At 44.6% G+C, this 14,343-nt stretch overlaps 2 protein-coding genes across 5 annotated transcripts; one reads left to right on the top strand and one right to left on the bottom strand.

Annotated features, from left to right (window-relative positions):
- Positions 1-624: 624 nt before the first annotated feature.
- NIT1 (nitrilase 1) lies at positions 625-3,561 on the bottom strand. Of its 4 annotated transcripts, none has more exons than XM_067728399.1 (7): positions 3,411-3,561; positions 2,819-2,914; positions 2,302-2,556; positions 2,087-2,190; positions 1,741-1,874; positions 1,447-1,572; positions 625-1,171 (listed from the first exon to the last, which is right to left on the bottom strand). In XM_067728399.1, the coding sequence occupies exons 3-7, from the start codon at positions 2,544-2,546 to the stop codon at positions 905-907; spliced, it is 876 nt and encodes a 291-aa protein (XP_067584500.1). In that variant the 5' UTR covers positions 2,547-2,556; positions 2,819-2,914; positions 3,411-3,561; the 3' UTR covers positions 625-904. The 4 variants fall into 4 exon arrangements, with proteins under 4 accessions (XP_067584500.1, XP_067584497.1, XP_067584501.1 ...); XM_067728396.1 differs by having other exon boundaries at positions 3,442-3,544; XM_067728400.1 differs by having other exon boundaries at positions 3,340-3,453.
- PFDN2 (prefoldin subunit 2) lies at positions 3,515-14,171 on the top strand. The gene is made up of 4 exons (XM_067728414.1): positions 3,515-3,671; positions 12,928-13,016; positions 13,157-13,280; positions 13,870-14,171. The coding sequence occupies exons 1-4, from the start codon at positions 3,597-3,599 to the stop codon at positions 14,044-14,046; spliced, it is 465 nt and encodes a 154-aa protein (XP_067584515.1). The 5' UTR covers positions 3,515-3,596; the 3' UTR covers positions 14,047-14,171.
- The last annotated feature ends 172 nt before the right edge of the window (positions 14,172-14,343 follow it).

The raw sequence follows: 14,343 nt of genomic DNA, 5'->3' as shown, positions 1-14,343 counted from the left end.
CAAATTATAGAATTTTTAAAAAACAAAGAAGCTGTGGCCCTTTCCACTCTCTTCTGGCCCTTGGTGCTGCTCCTCTCTGCCTCGTTTCCTCCATTCCATGGCTTGAAACCTCGGCCTGGTGTGGCTCCTTCCTTTTCCCTCTTTGTCAAACCCTCTTCAAAGGAGTAATAGGTAAGCGGACTAGGTCAGCCTAGTCGCCTTCCCAGCTGTGTTGTGTGTGTACACACATACACAGGGTGGATGGAGAAGAGGTTGCTGATTAAAATACACTCCCCCTAAAAAGGGGAAGGGGGAGTGTGACACTTCCTTTCCATGTTCAAGTGAAAATAAATAATGTACCCTGCAGCCCTTTTCCCCTTTGCTTTCTTCTGGCTTGGGCAAAGGGCATCATAGGTGAAAGTGAAATGATTCAATATCAATTCCTTTCTTCTTTTTCTTTCCCCATCCTCTATCCCCACTCCCACCCCCAAGCTTGGGAGCATGGGGTTGGGACATGCACTGAGTGTCGCACTTTTATTTAGATAGGGAGGCATGTTGAATGAGTCAGGAGGCCTAGAACTGGAGTCTAGTCCAGCTGGTACAATACCACCTCCCCTTTCAGCTCCCAAAAGAGATATCCAGACACAGACTTTATGATTATTATATTTTTTTCATTGCCAGTGCTGCTCAGCCCTCAGCATAACTTCAGTTTTCATGAAATAAACAGTGACTATATAAAATTCCACCTTTCTGAAACTGAAATCTGAGCTCAGGTGAAAGTTTCTTCTTTCCCAAGAAGCTGAGCCTGTGTTCCAGCAAGAGAGACAAGGTTCTCCAAGTGAGGGGAGCTGCAACTGGGTCCTGCCTACAAGTCATAGCAACACCAGCTCACAATGGGGGTCTCAACGGACAGAAGTCAAAAGTCTTAAGACAGTGGGTGACCCAGATGGCCATAGAGTTCAGGCCTACGATGCTGGAACACAGGCAGGTGTTGGCGCAACCGTCGCAGATAATTGAGGTCAATTCGGGCGAGGCAGAGGCCTGGTCCTTCAGAGCAGCGGGCCACCACTGTTCCCCAGGGATCTACCACCATGCTATGGCCATAACTTGCTCTCTTCTCATGGTGGCGTCCACACTGTGCTGCTGCCACTACGTAGCACTGGCTTTCAATGGCACGGGCCCGCAGCAACACCTGGGGATGGAGGAGATAGGCGTTCACTTAAATACAGGTAGCAGCTAGTAGGGAAGTGATAGGCCATGGACATTACAGGCCAATCTACCCACTGTGACCATTCTGATAATTGCCTATGAACGATTTACTATGTTAACTATTCTGAGAGGCAACAATCTGGGGAAATGAATTTTCCCACTAGGTGGGAAGGAGAAGAAAATCTTTTAACTGGTAGAGCCAAGGGAGGAGAATGAGGTAAGAGAAGGCCCTTATGTTCTAAAGAGGTGTCCTCTTACCTCCCAATGGGCTGGGCCTGTAACAGATCCAAACGCTGAAGGGTAGGTAAGTATTTCTGCTCCAGCCTGAACCAATGCCAGAGAGAGTTCAGGGAACCGCATGTCATAGCAGATAGCTAGACCAATCTGGAATGAAAACAGCCTATTTAGTCTCCCGCCCTGTTTGTCACAGCATCGGGTCATAACCCCGCTACTGCACTCCTTAGGGCTTTCTATCCTCTACTACCACTTCAAAATATTCCTATTCCCCTCCCTCTTGTTCCTCTCCCACCCTCATCCTTTCACAACTCCCACCTTGCCTGCTGGTGTGCTGATAGGAGACTCAAGACTGGGCCCAGGTATGGTAGAGTTGCTCTCATGCATAGGCCCCTGCCCTGGAATCTCTACGTCACACAGATGCGTCTTCCTATACGTGGCCACTACTGACCCTTGAGTAAGAGGGAGAAAGAGTGCTCAGTGCTGGTGCTCTAGAAGCCCAGCTTAGTTCCTCTCCTCCCAAAGAGGAGGTAGCTTATAGGCTAGGAACAGAAATACAAACGCCCCTAAAACCCTTGGCCAAGGAAACAGTTGAGAAACAACACAGAATTCTGGAGAATCTTAGGTAGAAGAGCCTGAGAAGAGGCAGGCTGAAGAGTCTCACCCTTGTTGTTCAGAATCACATGACAATTGTAGATTTTCTGAGTCTGCTCCCAGTCTTGGCCACGCTCATGGAAACCACCCAAGGACAGCCAGAGTCCACATTCCCTGAGGGGGAGGGGACACTGACAACTCTTCTCAAGGCTCTACCCTCATATCTGGCAATCCTGGGACATTACCCAGAAAGAAACTACTTCTCCCTCCCCCTTTCCCTGATACCTGGCAAGCTGGGTATATTCTCCCAAAAGGTTCCCACCCAGTGGCTCAGACAGGTGAAGCGTCTCTTCAGGGTTCCGTGCAATGAAGTCAAATGCCTCAGGCAGGAAAGCCAGGCAAGCGCCCAGTCTGGCAGCCTCCCGAATCAGCTCAGCACATGTTATAAAGTTCTGCTCCTTGTCTGGTGTCGATGTTACCTGGCACACAGCCACCAGGGGTAGTTCCCAGGAGGAAGAGGAGACAGCCATGGCTCTGAGTCTGTAAATGGCACAGGCAGGACTCAGACTGACTAGCATGGGGAAACCCAAGTTTAATGATAAGAGGCTAAAATGGGGAGGCAGGAAGGCTGGACTTTCCTTTGAATCTGCTCTTACAGGGCACAGTGACCCATGGTACAATGACCCACTGATCAAATGTTCTGTGATAGTTGGCACCCCAGTGTTTCCCACCATCCATACATTTAACATTTATTGAGCATCTACTACATGCCAGGCACTGAGAACACAACAAAACATGTTACCTGGGCTGAGCACAAAGTACTGAGAGTCGAGGTATCCGGAGTCCAGGACACAAAAGGGACAGGAGCTGGTGAGGAGGCCTGATGATGAAGCCCAACCTGAAGAAGGTGAGAAATCAGGACACCAACCCCACTCTCAAGCAATAAATTTCTAAGATCCTCTGACTTCTCTCTTCATACTGTGAAGCTGAATCAGGGCCCCGCCTGTAAAACCCCCCAAGTCTTCAAAACACTCTGTACCATAAGTAACTATGGGCTACCGGAAGAGCTCATAAAGTGGGAAGATGGAGGAAAGGGCTTTGATCTCACATTAAATTGAAGCCTCTTTCCTCAAATGTTTCCGCAGTTCACAAGTCATCTCCAAGATACTTCTTTGGTTTTCCCAGCCTCTGTTCTTGACTGTGCACCTGCACAGTTTTATTGACGCAAAGCATATTTCTCCCACCAGAGTCTCTGAGGGGAAGTTCACCCTCCCTCGTTCCTCATCACCCAGGGCCCAACCCGCGCCCCACTCTCCAGTTAACCCGTTCTTCCCCGCCTCTCCCAGGGGCAGCGTCTCTGTTGCACAAGTTAAAGCATGGCAGGTGAGAGTCACCGCAGCGGTTGGTATAGGTAGGAGGTCCTACATGAAGATACGACCAAAACGATTCGCAGGATCCGAACCGAAGAGCGGCCTGGAGGTGGGGTCGCTGGGGGCGAAAGGGCGGTAACTCCGAGACCGGACGTGACGCAGGGCGGGTGGGCTGAGCTACGCAGGCCGGAAGCCCAGCAGGCGGTGAAGATGGCGGAGAACAGCGGTCGCACTGGCAAGAACAGCGGGAGCGGCGCGGGGAAGGGGACGGTGTCAGCAGAGCAGGTGGGGAGCAGGGAACGCGAAGGAGGGCAACCCGGCTGGGTCCGGAGTCGATGTGAAAACGAGGGAAGCCTGTGGCTGGTGCAGACCTTTACTCCAGTGCCACATTTGCGTGGCCACCCAGAGAGGGGCGGGTCCTTGGAGAAGCTAGCCGAGCCCCCGGGGAGAGAGTAGGCGGATTGGTAGGTGAAAGCCACGCCCCCTCGGGGTGTTGAGTGAGCCAGGGGGATAGAAAAGCTCTGAGAAGCAGGGTCTGGGAGGATGCGCAAGTCTGAGGAAAGATGGGTGGTCACTTTCCCTATTTTCCTCCGCACCTTCAAACAGGGTATGGCTGGGCAAGGCAGCTTCTAACGAATCCCAGGGGATTAGTCAACGGCTGGGAGTGTAGTCTGTTACTGGACCCTGAAACCACGTTGAAAATCGTCATCGCTCTGCAGAGACACGTGACTCACATACTCGAACAGTCTAGTGTTTCATACTATTTTGATTCGGGAGTCATTACTAGATTGAATTTTTTTTAGAGACCAGAAATCCTTTACTAAGAATCCGAGCATGCATTTCCCCTAGTGCCTTGCCTAGCACCGGGAAACGTTTGATAAATTAATCAGAAAAGCCCCTTGTGGCTTGGGAACCATGGTTTGCTAATAGTGGGGCTAGTGTTTACTAGGGGTGGGAAGAAATCTGCGTAATAGGGAAACGTAGTCAAAACAACAACTTTTTTTTTTAATTTTTTTTATTTTTTAAAAAACTTTTTAAAAGTGCTTTATTTGCAGAGAGACTATGATTTGTGGCCTCTCCCGTTGCGGAGCACAGGCTCCGGACGCGCAGGCTCAGCGGCCATGGCTCATGGGCCCAGCCGCTCCGCGGCATGTGGGATCTTCCCGGACCGGGGCACGAACCCGTGTCCTCTGCATCGGCAGGCGGACTCTCAACCACTGGGCCACCAGGGAAGCCCCAACAACAGCTTTTTAAATTATAGTTTCATTTATCAGTTATTTGTTGAACAGTTACTATAGGCAGAGGTATTTGCATAAAGATCTTTAAAACTGACCCCTACAGTCAAAGAGCTTATAGTCTGGTGGGAAAAATATGACATACAAAATGTTAATGTGAGGCAGAAATATATCTAAGGGAGATATAAAGTGCTATGGAATTTTGGGGAGGAAAGAAGAGATAGTTTCTGACTTAGGGGGAAAAAGGCAAGGGAGAAGGAACTTAATACTTTTTGAGGGTCTGCCATGTGTCAGACATTCTGCTGGGTACAGGGAAAAAGATAAATGAAATAGACCTTGTTTTCAAGTTAACACAGACTCATTTGAGAAAAGACAAAGCAAACAGTTTTTTTTTTTTGAATTTTACATTATTTTTTATACAGCAGGTTCTTATTAGTTATCTATTTTATACATATTAGTGTATATATGTCAATCCCAATCTCCCAATTCATCCCACCACCACCCCTCTCCCGCCACTTTCCCCCCTTGGTGTGCATACATTTGTTTCTCTACATCTGTGTCTTTATTTCTGCCCTGCAAACAGGTTCATCTGTTCCATTTTTCTAGGTTCCACATATATGCGTTAATATACGATACTTGTTTTTCTCTTTCTGACTTACTTCACTCTGTATGACAGTCTCTATATCCATCCACGTCTCAACAAATGGCCCAGTTTCGTTTCTTTTTATGGCTGAGTAATATTCCATTGTATATATGTACTACATCTTTATCCATTCGTCTGTTGATGGGCATTTAGTTTGCTTCCATGACCTGGCTATTGTAAATAGTGCTGCAATGAACATGGGGGTGCATGTGTCTTTTTGAATTATGGTTTTCTCAGAGTATATGCCCAGTAGTGGGATTGCTGGGTGGTATGGTAGTTCTATTTTTAGTTTTTTAAGGAACCTCCATACTGTTCTCCATAGTGGCTGTATCAGTTTACATTCCTACCAACAGTGCAAGAGGGTTCCCTTTTCTCCACACCCTCTCCAGCATTTGCTGTTTGTAGATTTTCTGATGATGCCCATTCTAACTGGTGTGAGGTGATACCTCATTGTAGTTTTGATTTGCATTTCTCTAATAATTAGTGATGTTGAGCAGCTTTTCATGTGCTTCTTGGCAATCTGTATGTCTTCTTTGGAGAAATGTCTATTTAGGCCTCTGCCCATTTTTTGATTAGGTTGCCAAAAAGTAAGTTTTATAATGTTCCTCACGGGCCTTCTTAATGGCAGCTAGAGGAGGGACCTCTAACTAAGCAGGAGATTATGAGATTGGGGGGTGGGTGGGAAAGGGAAGTGTGGTATAGTGGGGTGGCTAAGAGTGTAATGAGTGCACTGGGTTCAAATAGATCTGTATTTGAATCAACATTTCTACCTTTTACTACCTATATATGACCTCCCATGAGTTACTTCTTTTGGTCTTCTTCTGTGGAAACGTAATGGTGCTTACCTCACTGTATTTCAATTATTAGGCTAGACAACGCATACAAAGTGTTTTGCACAGTGATTGGAATATACTACGTGCTTAATAAGTGTTAATTACTTTGTTTTGTAAAAATGATAATCCTTCAGCTCAATTCTAAAGGATGAGAGAAGTTAGTCAAGCAAAGAAGGAAATGGAGGATTTTCTAGGTAGAGGGAATAATGTGTTTAAAAACACTGTGGCATGAAACTGCCTGACATGTTTGGGATGCAGGTGGACTTAAAGTTTGGGATGGACTGCAAGACTTGGACGTGGAGAAAAAGAGATAAAAGAGGAATCTAGGATGTCCCTCAGGTTTCTGTTTTTGATGGTGCCACAGGGAATGTAGGAAGATGGACAGGTTTGGGGAGAAAATAAGTTTGAATTTGGGTTTCTTGTGGGATATCCAGGTAGAGACATTTAGCAGGTTGTTTGATTTATAATCTTGAGTTACAGAAAGAAATCTGAGTTGGAGATACAGATTAGAGAATTATAAGTTTATAGATGGTAGACAAAGCCATGGCTGTGGATGAAATCACCTACAGTTTGTACAGAAAGTGAACAAAGAAGTAGAACAGGAGTGAAACTAATAGTTAAGGGGTGGTAGAGAAAAAGAAGCCCTCGAAAGAGACTGAAGAATTGTGGTAACTGAGTTCTGAGGCTTTCCTTGCTTAACATTCTCTGGCCTTTGTTTGTGTTCCAGAGAGAACACTGGGTAAAAAATATTATACTTATCACTGGTGAAAATTTGAGCCATATAGACAAGATGGAGGCAAGTGGCACATTGAGCTAGGCACTTTACTTGTTTTATCTTCTGTTACTTAATTACTGCCATTTGAAGTAGCAGTATTGTCCTCAGGATGTTTGAATTTCGGAGGCTTTAGCTAACTTACCCAGTGTCAGTAACTGGGAGAGCAGGGCTTTTAATTGAGGGCCTTGAGCATCAGACAGACCTATTTTTTATACCATAATCCTATTAGAGATATTTGGGCTGAGCCGGAAGGATTGGATAAATTTGAACAGGTGACAGTAGAAATAGAATATAGGAAATAGGGTAAGAAGAGATCTTACCCTATGAGGAAAGCATACATTGACATGAAGTGCAGTGACTAGTTTAGCTAAATCATGAGTTATAAGTTAGAAAGATGTAGTCCTTAAAGCAAGCTGAGTCTTTGCATGGCAAAGAATTCAGGACTTTTTAATGTAAGCAGTGAGGGAGACATAGAAGGGTATATGTTATACTATTAATTTTTTTTTTATTACATAAAATTATACACATTCATTTTAGAAATTGTAGAAAACACAAGAAGTACAAAATAAGAAATAAATTACCCATGATCCTACTTTACCTATGATCCTACTATCCAGAGGTAACTATTCTTACCATTTTGAAATATATCCTTTGAGAGGTTCCCCCCTCCTTTATATTTTTGTATATGTGTGTGTAGATGGAAAGGGAGGGCCTGTATATTTTACATATTTAATTTTATAAAATTAGTATTATACACTATTTGCTGTTTGGTAATCTGCTTTTTTCTCTTAAAAAGATTTATTTATTATTTATTTATTTTAGGCTGCATCGTGTCTTAGTTGCGGCACGCGGGCTTCTCTCTAGTTGTGGCATGTGGGTTTTCTCTTCTCTAGTTGTGGCATGCAGCCTCCAGGGTGTGTGGGCTGTGTAGTTTGCCGCACGTGGGCCCTAGCTGAAGCGCATGAGCTCAGTAGTTGTGGTGTGCAGGCTTAGTTGCCCCTTGGCATGTGGGATCTCAGTTCCCCGACCAGGGATCAAACCCCCGGCCCGTGCATTGTAAGGCGGATTCTTTACCACTGGACCACCAGGAAAGTCCCCGTAATCTGCTTTTTAAGCCTAATAATATATCACGAATATTTTTCTATGTCACCCAAGTGCTAAAAGAATTAAATTAGCAACAATGTATAGGATGGATTTGGAGAGTCCAAAAATGGGGAGATAATTTAGAAGACTGTTGCAGTAGTTCAGACAAGAGGTAATGAAGGCCTCAACTAGGGTGATGTCAGTAAGCCTAAGAAAAATTGCTGAGGTAGAGGCAATAAATTTGGCAGTTGATGGGATAAGGGTGTGTCCAAAGATGAAACCAGGGTTTCCTACCAGGCTAGAGTCATGTCACTAGCAGAAATAGGGGAGACAAGAAGAAGAGCAGTTTAAAATGGAGTAAAAGAAAATTCAGCTTTGAATGACCTGAGTTTAAGGTATCCATAGGACATTTAGGGGGAGGTGTTTTATAATAATAGCAGGCACTGTTTATTGACAATCTGTTGTATGCTGGATATTGTCCTAAGTCCTTGATGTAATTAATGAATCCTCTCAACATCCTATGAGGCAGATATCTCCATTTTTTTTGAAAAAACTTAGATTAAAAAGAGAAGTAACAACAACAAAAAAGTAACTTGGGAATTCCCTGGCGGTCCAGTGGTTAGGACTCGGTGCTTTCACTGCCATGGCCCAGGTTCAGTCCCTGGTTGGGGAACTAAGATCCCGCAAGCCTCATGGCCTGACCAAAAAAATAAATAAATAAAATGAATTGGGAGGTGAGGAAGTGGAGGTAGTGCATGTAGACTAGTCCTAAAATATTTGATGAAGAGAAGGGATGAGAATCATCATTTGACGATGGTCAAATCATCATTTGATAAGGTCGGAGAAATTTTTAGAGTTGAGTATGTTTGTCAGAAAAGGGGGCACTGAACTGAAAAGAAGATATTTAGTGCAGCAATAGCCCAGAAAATGCTTTTCCAGATGCATCCAGTCATAATTCTCTACCTCTTTTATTGTTCCATTGAACCCAATAAGAGTAAATATCATGTAGATGAGAAGACCAAAGGACCTTTTGGGGATAAATGTAATGATTGTAGATTTTCCCCAAAGTTATCAAAATTATATGGTATCAATTAAACAAAAAAGAAAGAAAAGAAAACCAAAATAAATCAAGTGGAAATAGTTTGACTTTTTTTTTTTTACAGTTGTGTGTGTGAACTTTTTTTTTTTAACTTGTTTATCTTATTTATTTTATTTTTGGCTGCACTGGGTCTTCGTTGCTGCAGGCGGGCTTTCTCTAGTTGCAGTGAGCGGGGGCTACTCTGTTGTGGTGCACAGGCTTCTCATTGCGGTGGCTTCTTGTTGCGGAGCATGGGCTCTAGGCACGTGGGCTTCCGTAGTGTGGCACTCGGGCTCAGTAGTTGTGGCTCGCAGGCTCTAGAGTGCAGGCTCAGTAGTTGCGGCACACGGGCTTAGTTGCTCTGTGGCATGTGGGATCTTCCCAGAACAGGGCTTGAACCCGTGTCCCATGCATTGGCAAGTGGATTCTTTTTTTTTTTAACATCTTTATTGGAGTATAATTGCTTTACATTGTTGTATTAGTTTCTGCTGTATAACAAAGTGAATCAGCTATACATATACATATATTCCCATATCCCCTTTCTCTTGAGCCTCCCTCCCACCCTCCCTATATCACACCTCTCTAGGTGGTCACAAAGCACAGAGCTGATCTCCCGGTGCTATGCAGCTGCTTCCCACTAGCTATCTATTTTACATTTGGTAGTGTATATATGTCAGTGGCACTCTCTCACTTCGTCCCAGCTTACCCTTCCCCCTCCCCGTGTCCTCAAGTCCATTCTCTATGTCTGGCAGGTGGATTCTTAATCACTGGGAACAACAAAAAAAAGATGATTGTGTCCTGTGTAAAATTATTTGTACATGCCAAATATGAAAATGTAAAGAGCTCTGCATGGTTGTAAGGCTTGAAGTTACTTTAGAATAGGAAAAATAGGGAATTCCCTGGCGGTCCAGTGGTTAGGACTCCGTGCTTCCACTGCAGGGGTCACAGGTTCCATCCCTGGTCGGGGAAACTAAGATCCCGCATGCTGTGCCGCACTGCCAAAAGAAAAAAAAAGGAAAAATAGTTGGTATTTTAATTGGATTCTTTTTCAGCAGGGATGTTTATATGTTAGATGATTTAATAGGGTTGAGAGAGTCAACAGTGACCTGGCCATCCCTACTCATGCCAGACTGCTTTAGGAGAACACGAAATAAGGGAAAGGGAAGGAAAATTAGGTCAAGCCATAGGGGAGAAAACCACTAGTAAGTTGTATTTTAGGAGGAAGAATGTGGGAATAGAGCATAGCCTCTCTGTCTTCATTACCTGGCAGACCTCAGAGATGGCAGGTTAATATCAGCTTATTTTGCGTTTAACTAAAAGTTAGTTGTCAGCTGCTAAGAGATTTCATTTTCTTCAAGTGCATCAGTGGCTGAAATTTTCCATAACAACTGTGGATAACTCATACACTTAGATATATTTACTTTAGTTTGGTGTTGTAATAAACTCTATAACTGGACCAAGAGGAAATAGGGGTGGTTAATTAGCAAAAGTATTTGAAGAAAAGTTGGAATTAAAATCTTTTTGCCTATAGTGTTAAATTGGTGGTTGAAAAGTAGATTCCTACTAATTACTAAGGAAAATAAGTTCAGGCCTCAGAAATTTTAGACATTTAAGCTGCGTTCATTAGTGTGTGTTAAATACGACATACATGCAGAAGAGTGGATGTCATTTGGGTGCTAGGAGAACATCTAGAGTCTAGTTTAGTTGTGGAATTTTCTTAGAGGAAAGTATTTTGATCTGTAACATTGACAGTGGAGAAAATGCTAATTATAAATGGAAGAGTTTTGATATAGGCAATGAAGGTGAAGGAAAAACAGCTTGTAGATGAGTGAGATTTCCAAGGCGTTTGCTGAAATGAGTGGATTGAGATGAAAGGATGATGGATGGGAGAAGGAAACAAGTTGCTCTAATGACAAGTTCCTAGTCAAATTTATTCCTTCATTTATTGGGCAGTAGAAAGGCTGTAGGGGTGGTACAGGACAGTCATTTGGATTATCTTAGCTGTATATGAATCTTGCGGAGCGAAAGAGCTAGAGATAAGGGACCCTAGCAAAGATGAGGTGGTTAGTCAGTGATGGCAGTGAGACTAGAGATGATGTAAATGAGAGTGAGAGATTTGGCAGTGGTTTGAATGAATGGGCTCACTGCTCTCAGTGGACCAGGAGGGTCCAAGGTACACTTTGGGTTTGGAGAGAAGGTAATAATAGTAATTAATGCACTTCACTGCTTACAAAGCCGTTTCACATTAATTCATTCACGTGATACAACAGCCCTATGAAGTAGGTATCATCCCCTTTTACAGGTTAGGAAACTAAGGCTCAGAGACATTAACCCAGTGGTTCTCAGTTCTGGCTGCACATGAGAATTTCATGGGACATCTTTTTTTAAATACTGAGGCCTGGGCCTCACTCCCAGTGATTGTGTAATTGTTCTGAGGCTCCACTATTCACATTTTAAAAATGGTCCCCTGGTGATTCTAATGTGTAGCCAGGGTTGAATGAACAGGGCTAAAAGTCTGTCAGAGTTCATAAAGCCAAAATGTGGCAGAGGCAAAACTTGAAACCTGGTCTTTTGTCTTTCCAAATACAGTCCTCAGAGCCCTATACTAGAAGTGATGCTGGTGGTGGTGTTAGTACCCTGTCTGATTTTCACACTGTTCAATTCTCTGCTCAGTTTCTGGGGAACAGGAAGCTGGTGGTAATCACTTCTTTGGGTCTTTATGTGTGTTATTATGCTTCTTTTGTACCACTACCCCCACCCCCACCCCCAGGTTCTCATCCTTCAGGCTTCAGTTAAGGCATTATCTCTCAGGAAGCCTGTATCAGTTAGGGTTTAGAGGCTACAGATGCAGGCTTTGGGCAACTTATTTATTATTTTTTTTTAAAGAGTGTTTTAGAAGGACGGTGGTAGGTCACAGAATTGAACACAGTGAAAAGGAACATTAAACAACTAGGCCACACAGAGTTCAATAACTAGGGCAGCTTTGGGGATTTTAGGAATAGGAATGGAGGACCATCTTTATAGGACAACTATAGGTGTCTTAGCTCCAGCTGCCTTCTGTACCTGTTTGTCTCTACCCCAAATTCAATTCCTATAGTATAGAATATAGGTTACTGCCCCTGTGGTCAAAGAGCAAGGGCCCTGTGATTAGTAGCCTCACAAGAACCCCAGTGAATTAGGAGGGGCACTTGCCTAATGGGAGGGCTGCTGGGCGGACCCAAACAAGAGTTACTCGTTACATGGGACTTCCCTGGTGGCGCAGTGGTTAAGAATCCGCCTGCCAATGCAAGGGACACGGGTTCGGGCCCTGGTCCGGGAAGATCCCACATGCCATGGAGCAACTAAGCCCATGTGCCATAACTACTGAAGCCTCCGCGCCTAGAGCCCGTGCTCCACAACAAGAGAAGCCACTTCTCTTCGTTGCGGTGCGCAATGAGAAGCCCGTACACCGCAACAAAGAGTAGCGCCCGCTCACCGCAACTAGAGAAAGCCCGCGTGCAGCAACAAAGACCCAACACAGCCAAAAATAAATAAATAAAATAAAATTAAAAAAAGTTACTCGTTACAAAGCCTTTCCTGACATCCCTCTTTACCTGCAAGTTTAAGCTCCACTGTAGGTGCTCCAGTAGCTCTCCGCCCCCATTCCTATGTAACAAATGCCTAATCCTCACCGAACTAAGCTGCAAGATGGCCTAGCAAGTATCTCACCCCTAGTAGGCACTCAGTGTTGGGTGAATGGAATTCCAGACTTAATTTAGAAACTGCAAACTGTTCTACTCCTTTTCCAAGATAGGTGTCTACTACTGCATCTTTGTAAAGCCTGCTATCCTATGCTGACCCTCTGCCATTTCCACTGTCCCCTCTCTCACCTTTATCTCTTTCTCACCTTCTTAGGTAATCGCTGGCTTCAACCGCCTTCGGCAGGAACAGCGTGGCCTGGCATCCAAAGCAGCTGAGCTGGAGATGGAGTTGAATGAGCACAGGTGAGGAAGCCGGGAGAAGCAAACAACAGGAGAGTCGGATGGGCCCCTTTTTTGGGGGGGGGGGATGGGCCGTTTTGTAAGAGAGGGTTGCAGCAGAGTGGGACTGAATTCTCAGATCCTGCCTTGTCCTCCTACCTCAGCCTAGTGATCGATACTCTGAAGGAGGTAGATGAGACCCGCAAGTGCTACCGCATGGTTGGAGGGGTACTGGTGGAGCGGACTGTCAAAGAGGTGCTGCCTGCCTTGGAGAACAACAAGGAGCAGGTGAGCAAGAATCCCTGCGTAGATGCTCTGGGCAACCAAGGAGTAAGGAAAGGGAGGCCAGGGCTTTAGGGAATGTGGGGGAGGAAAGTGTGGGTAGGAACTCGTGTTGAAGGCAGCATAAATAGCCTATCAGCCTATGCTCTTTAGTTATGCTACGGCTAACTCCTTAGACAAAGGAGTTGCTGACTATGCCTCTTTTCTGGCTGAATTGGGGGAGGGGAGGTGGTTAGAGTGGAGTTTCTCACAGTGTAGTCCATGGCTACGTATATCCAAATCACCTGGAAGACTAATTTAAAATGCAGCTTCCCGGACCCTCTCCTGTACCCACTGATTCAGAACCTTTGGGGATGGGAGCCATGAAGTGGCATTTTAAAAATAAGCAGCCCAGGTGATTCTTACGTATACTACAGCTTATAAACCTTGTTTTAAAGAAAGGAATACTTTTTGTGTCTGGGCTCTACTATTAATACTTGGTTAAAGTTGAGGTTAGAGGTATCATCACTCCTTCACTTCCCCCAACCATAGTCTGTAACAGATGGGGGAAGGGAGTCCTGAAATCCTTACATAATCCCTGTCGTTTGCCCTCTAGATACAGAAGATCATTGAGACACTGACACAGCAGCTTCAGGCAAAGGGAAAAGAACTAAATGAATTCCGGGAAAAGCACAATATTCGTCTCATGGGGGAAGACGAGAAGCCAGGAGCCAAGGAAAACTCAGATGGGGCTGGGGCTAAGTCCAGCTCAGCTGGAGTGTTGGTCTCCTAGAGACTGAGGCCTTTGCATTTTTTTCTACCCTGATTCCCACTTCTTCTAATTTCTCTTTATTGTTATTATTTTCTCTGCTATTGTAATTTTTTTTTGTTAATTAAATGTTTTGTTCAGAATGCTTAGCTCTAGCCTGAAGCTTTCACCCAGTATTAGGGGTAGAATTTGCACGGGGCATGGGCAAGCATATGATTTGTGGTTTGGGGTCCATCTGGTTAATGGCTCACAATATCAAACTAGGTCCCATATTTTATCCTTTACCTTGCAAATAAAGATGCACCTCCTTATTTACTTCCC

Source organism: Pseudorca crassidens, chromosome 2 (genome assembly GCF_039906515.1).
Source record: "Pseudorca crassidens isolate mPseCra1 chromosome 2, mPseCra1.hap1, whole genome shotgun sequence".
NCBI lineage: Eukaryota > Metazoa > Chordata > Mammalia > Artiodactyla > Delphinidae > Pseudorca > Pseudorca crassidens.
The sequence above is the reverse complement of the archived record's forward strand: the minus strand, read 5'-3'. Positions and strand labels throughout refer to the sequence as shown.

Coding starts and splice junctions, on each gene's coding strand:
- PFDN2 (XM_067728414.1), top strand. CDS start 3,597: ATGGCGGAGAACAGCGGTCGCACTGGCAAGAACAGCGGGAGCGGCGCG. Junction 3,672..12,927: donor GGACGGTGTCAGCAGAGCAG/GTGGGGAGCAGG, acceptor TCACCTTCTTAG/GTAATCGCTGGCTTCAACCG. Junction 13,281..13,869: donor TGGAGAACAACAAGGAGCAG/GTGAGCAAGAAT, acceptor TTTGCCCTCTAG/ATACAGAAGATCATTGAGAC.
- NIT1 (XM_067728396.1), bottom strand. Junction 1,875..2,086: donor TGTGATTCTGAACAACAAGG/GTGAGACTCTTC, acceptor CTCTTACTCAAG/GGTCAGTAGTGGCCACGTAT. Junction 1,573..1,740: donor TCAGCACACCAGCAGGCAAG/GTGGGAGTTGTG, acceptor TTTTCATTCCAG/ATTGGTCTAGCTATCTGCTA.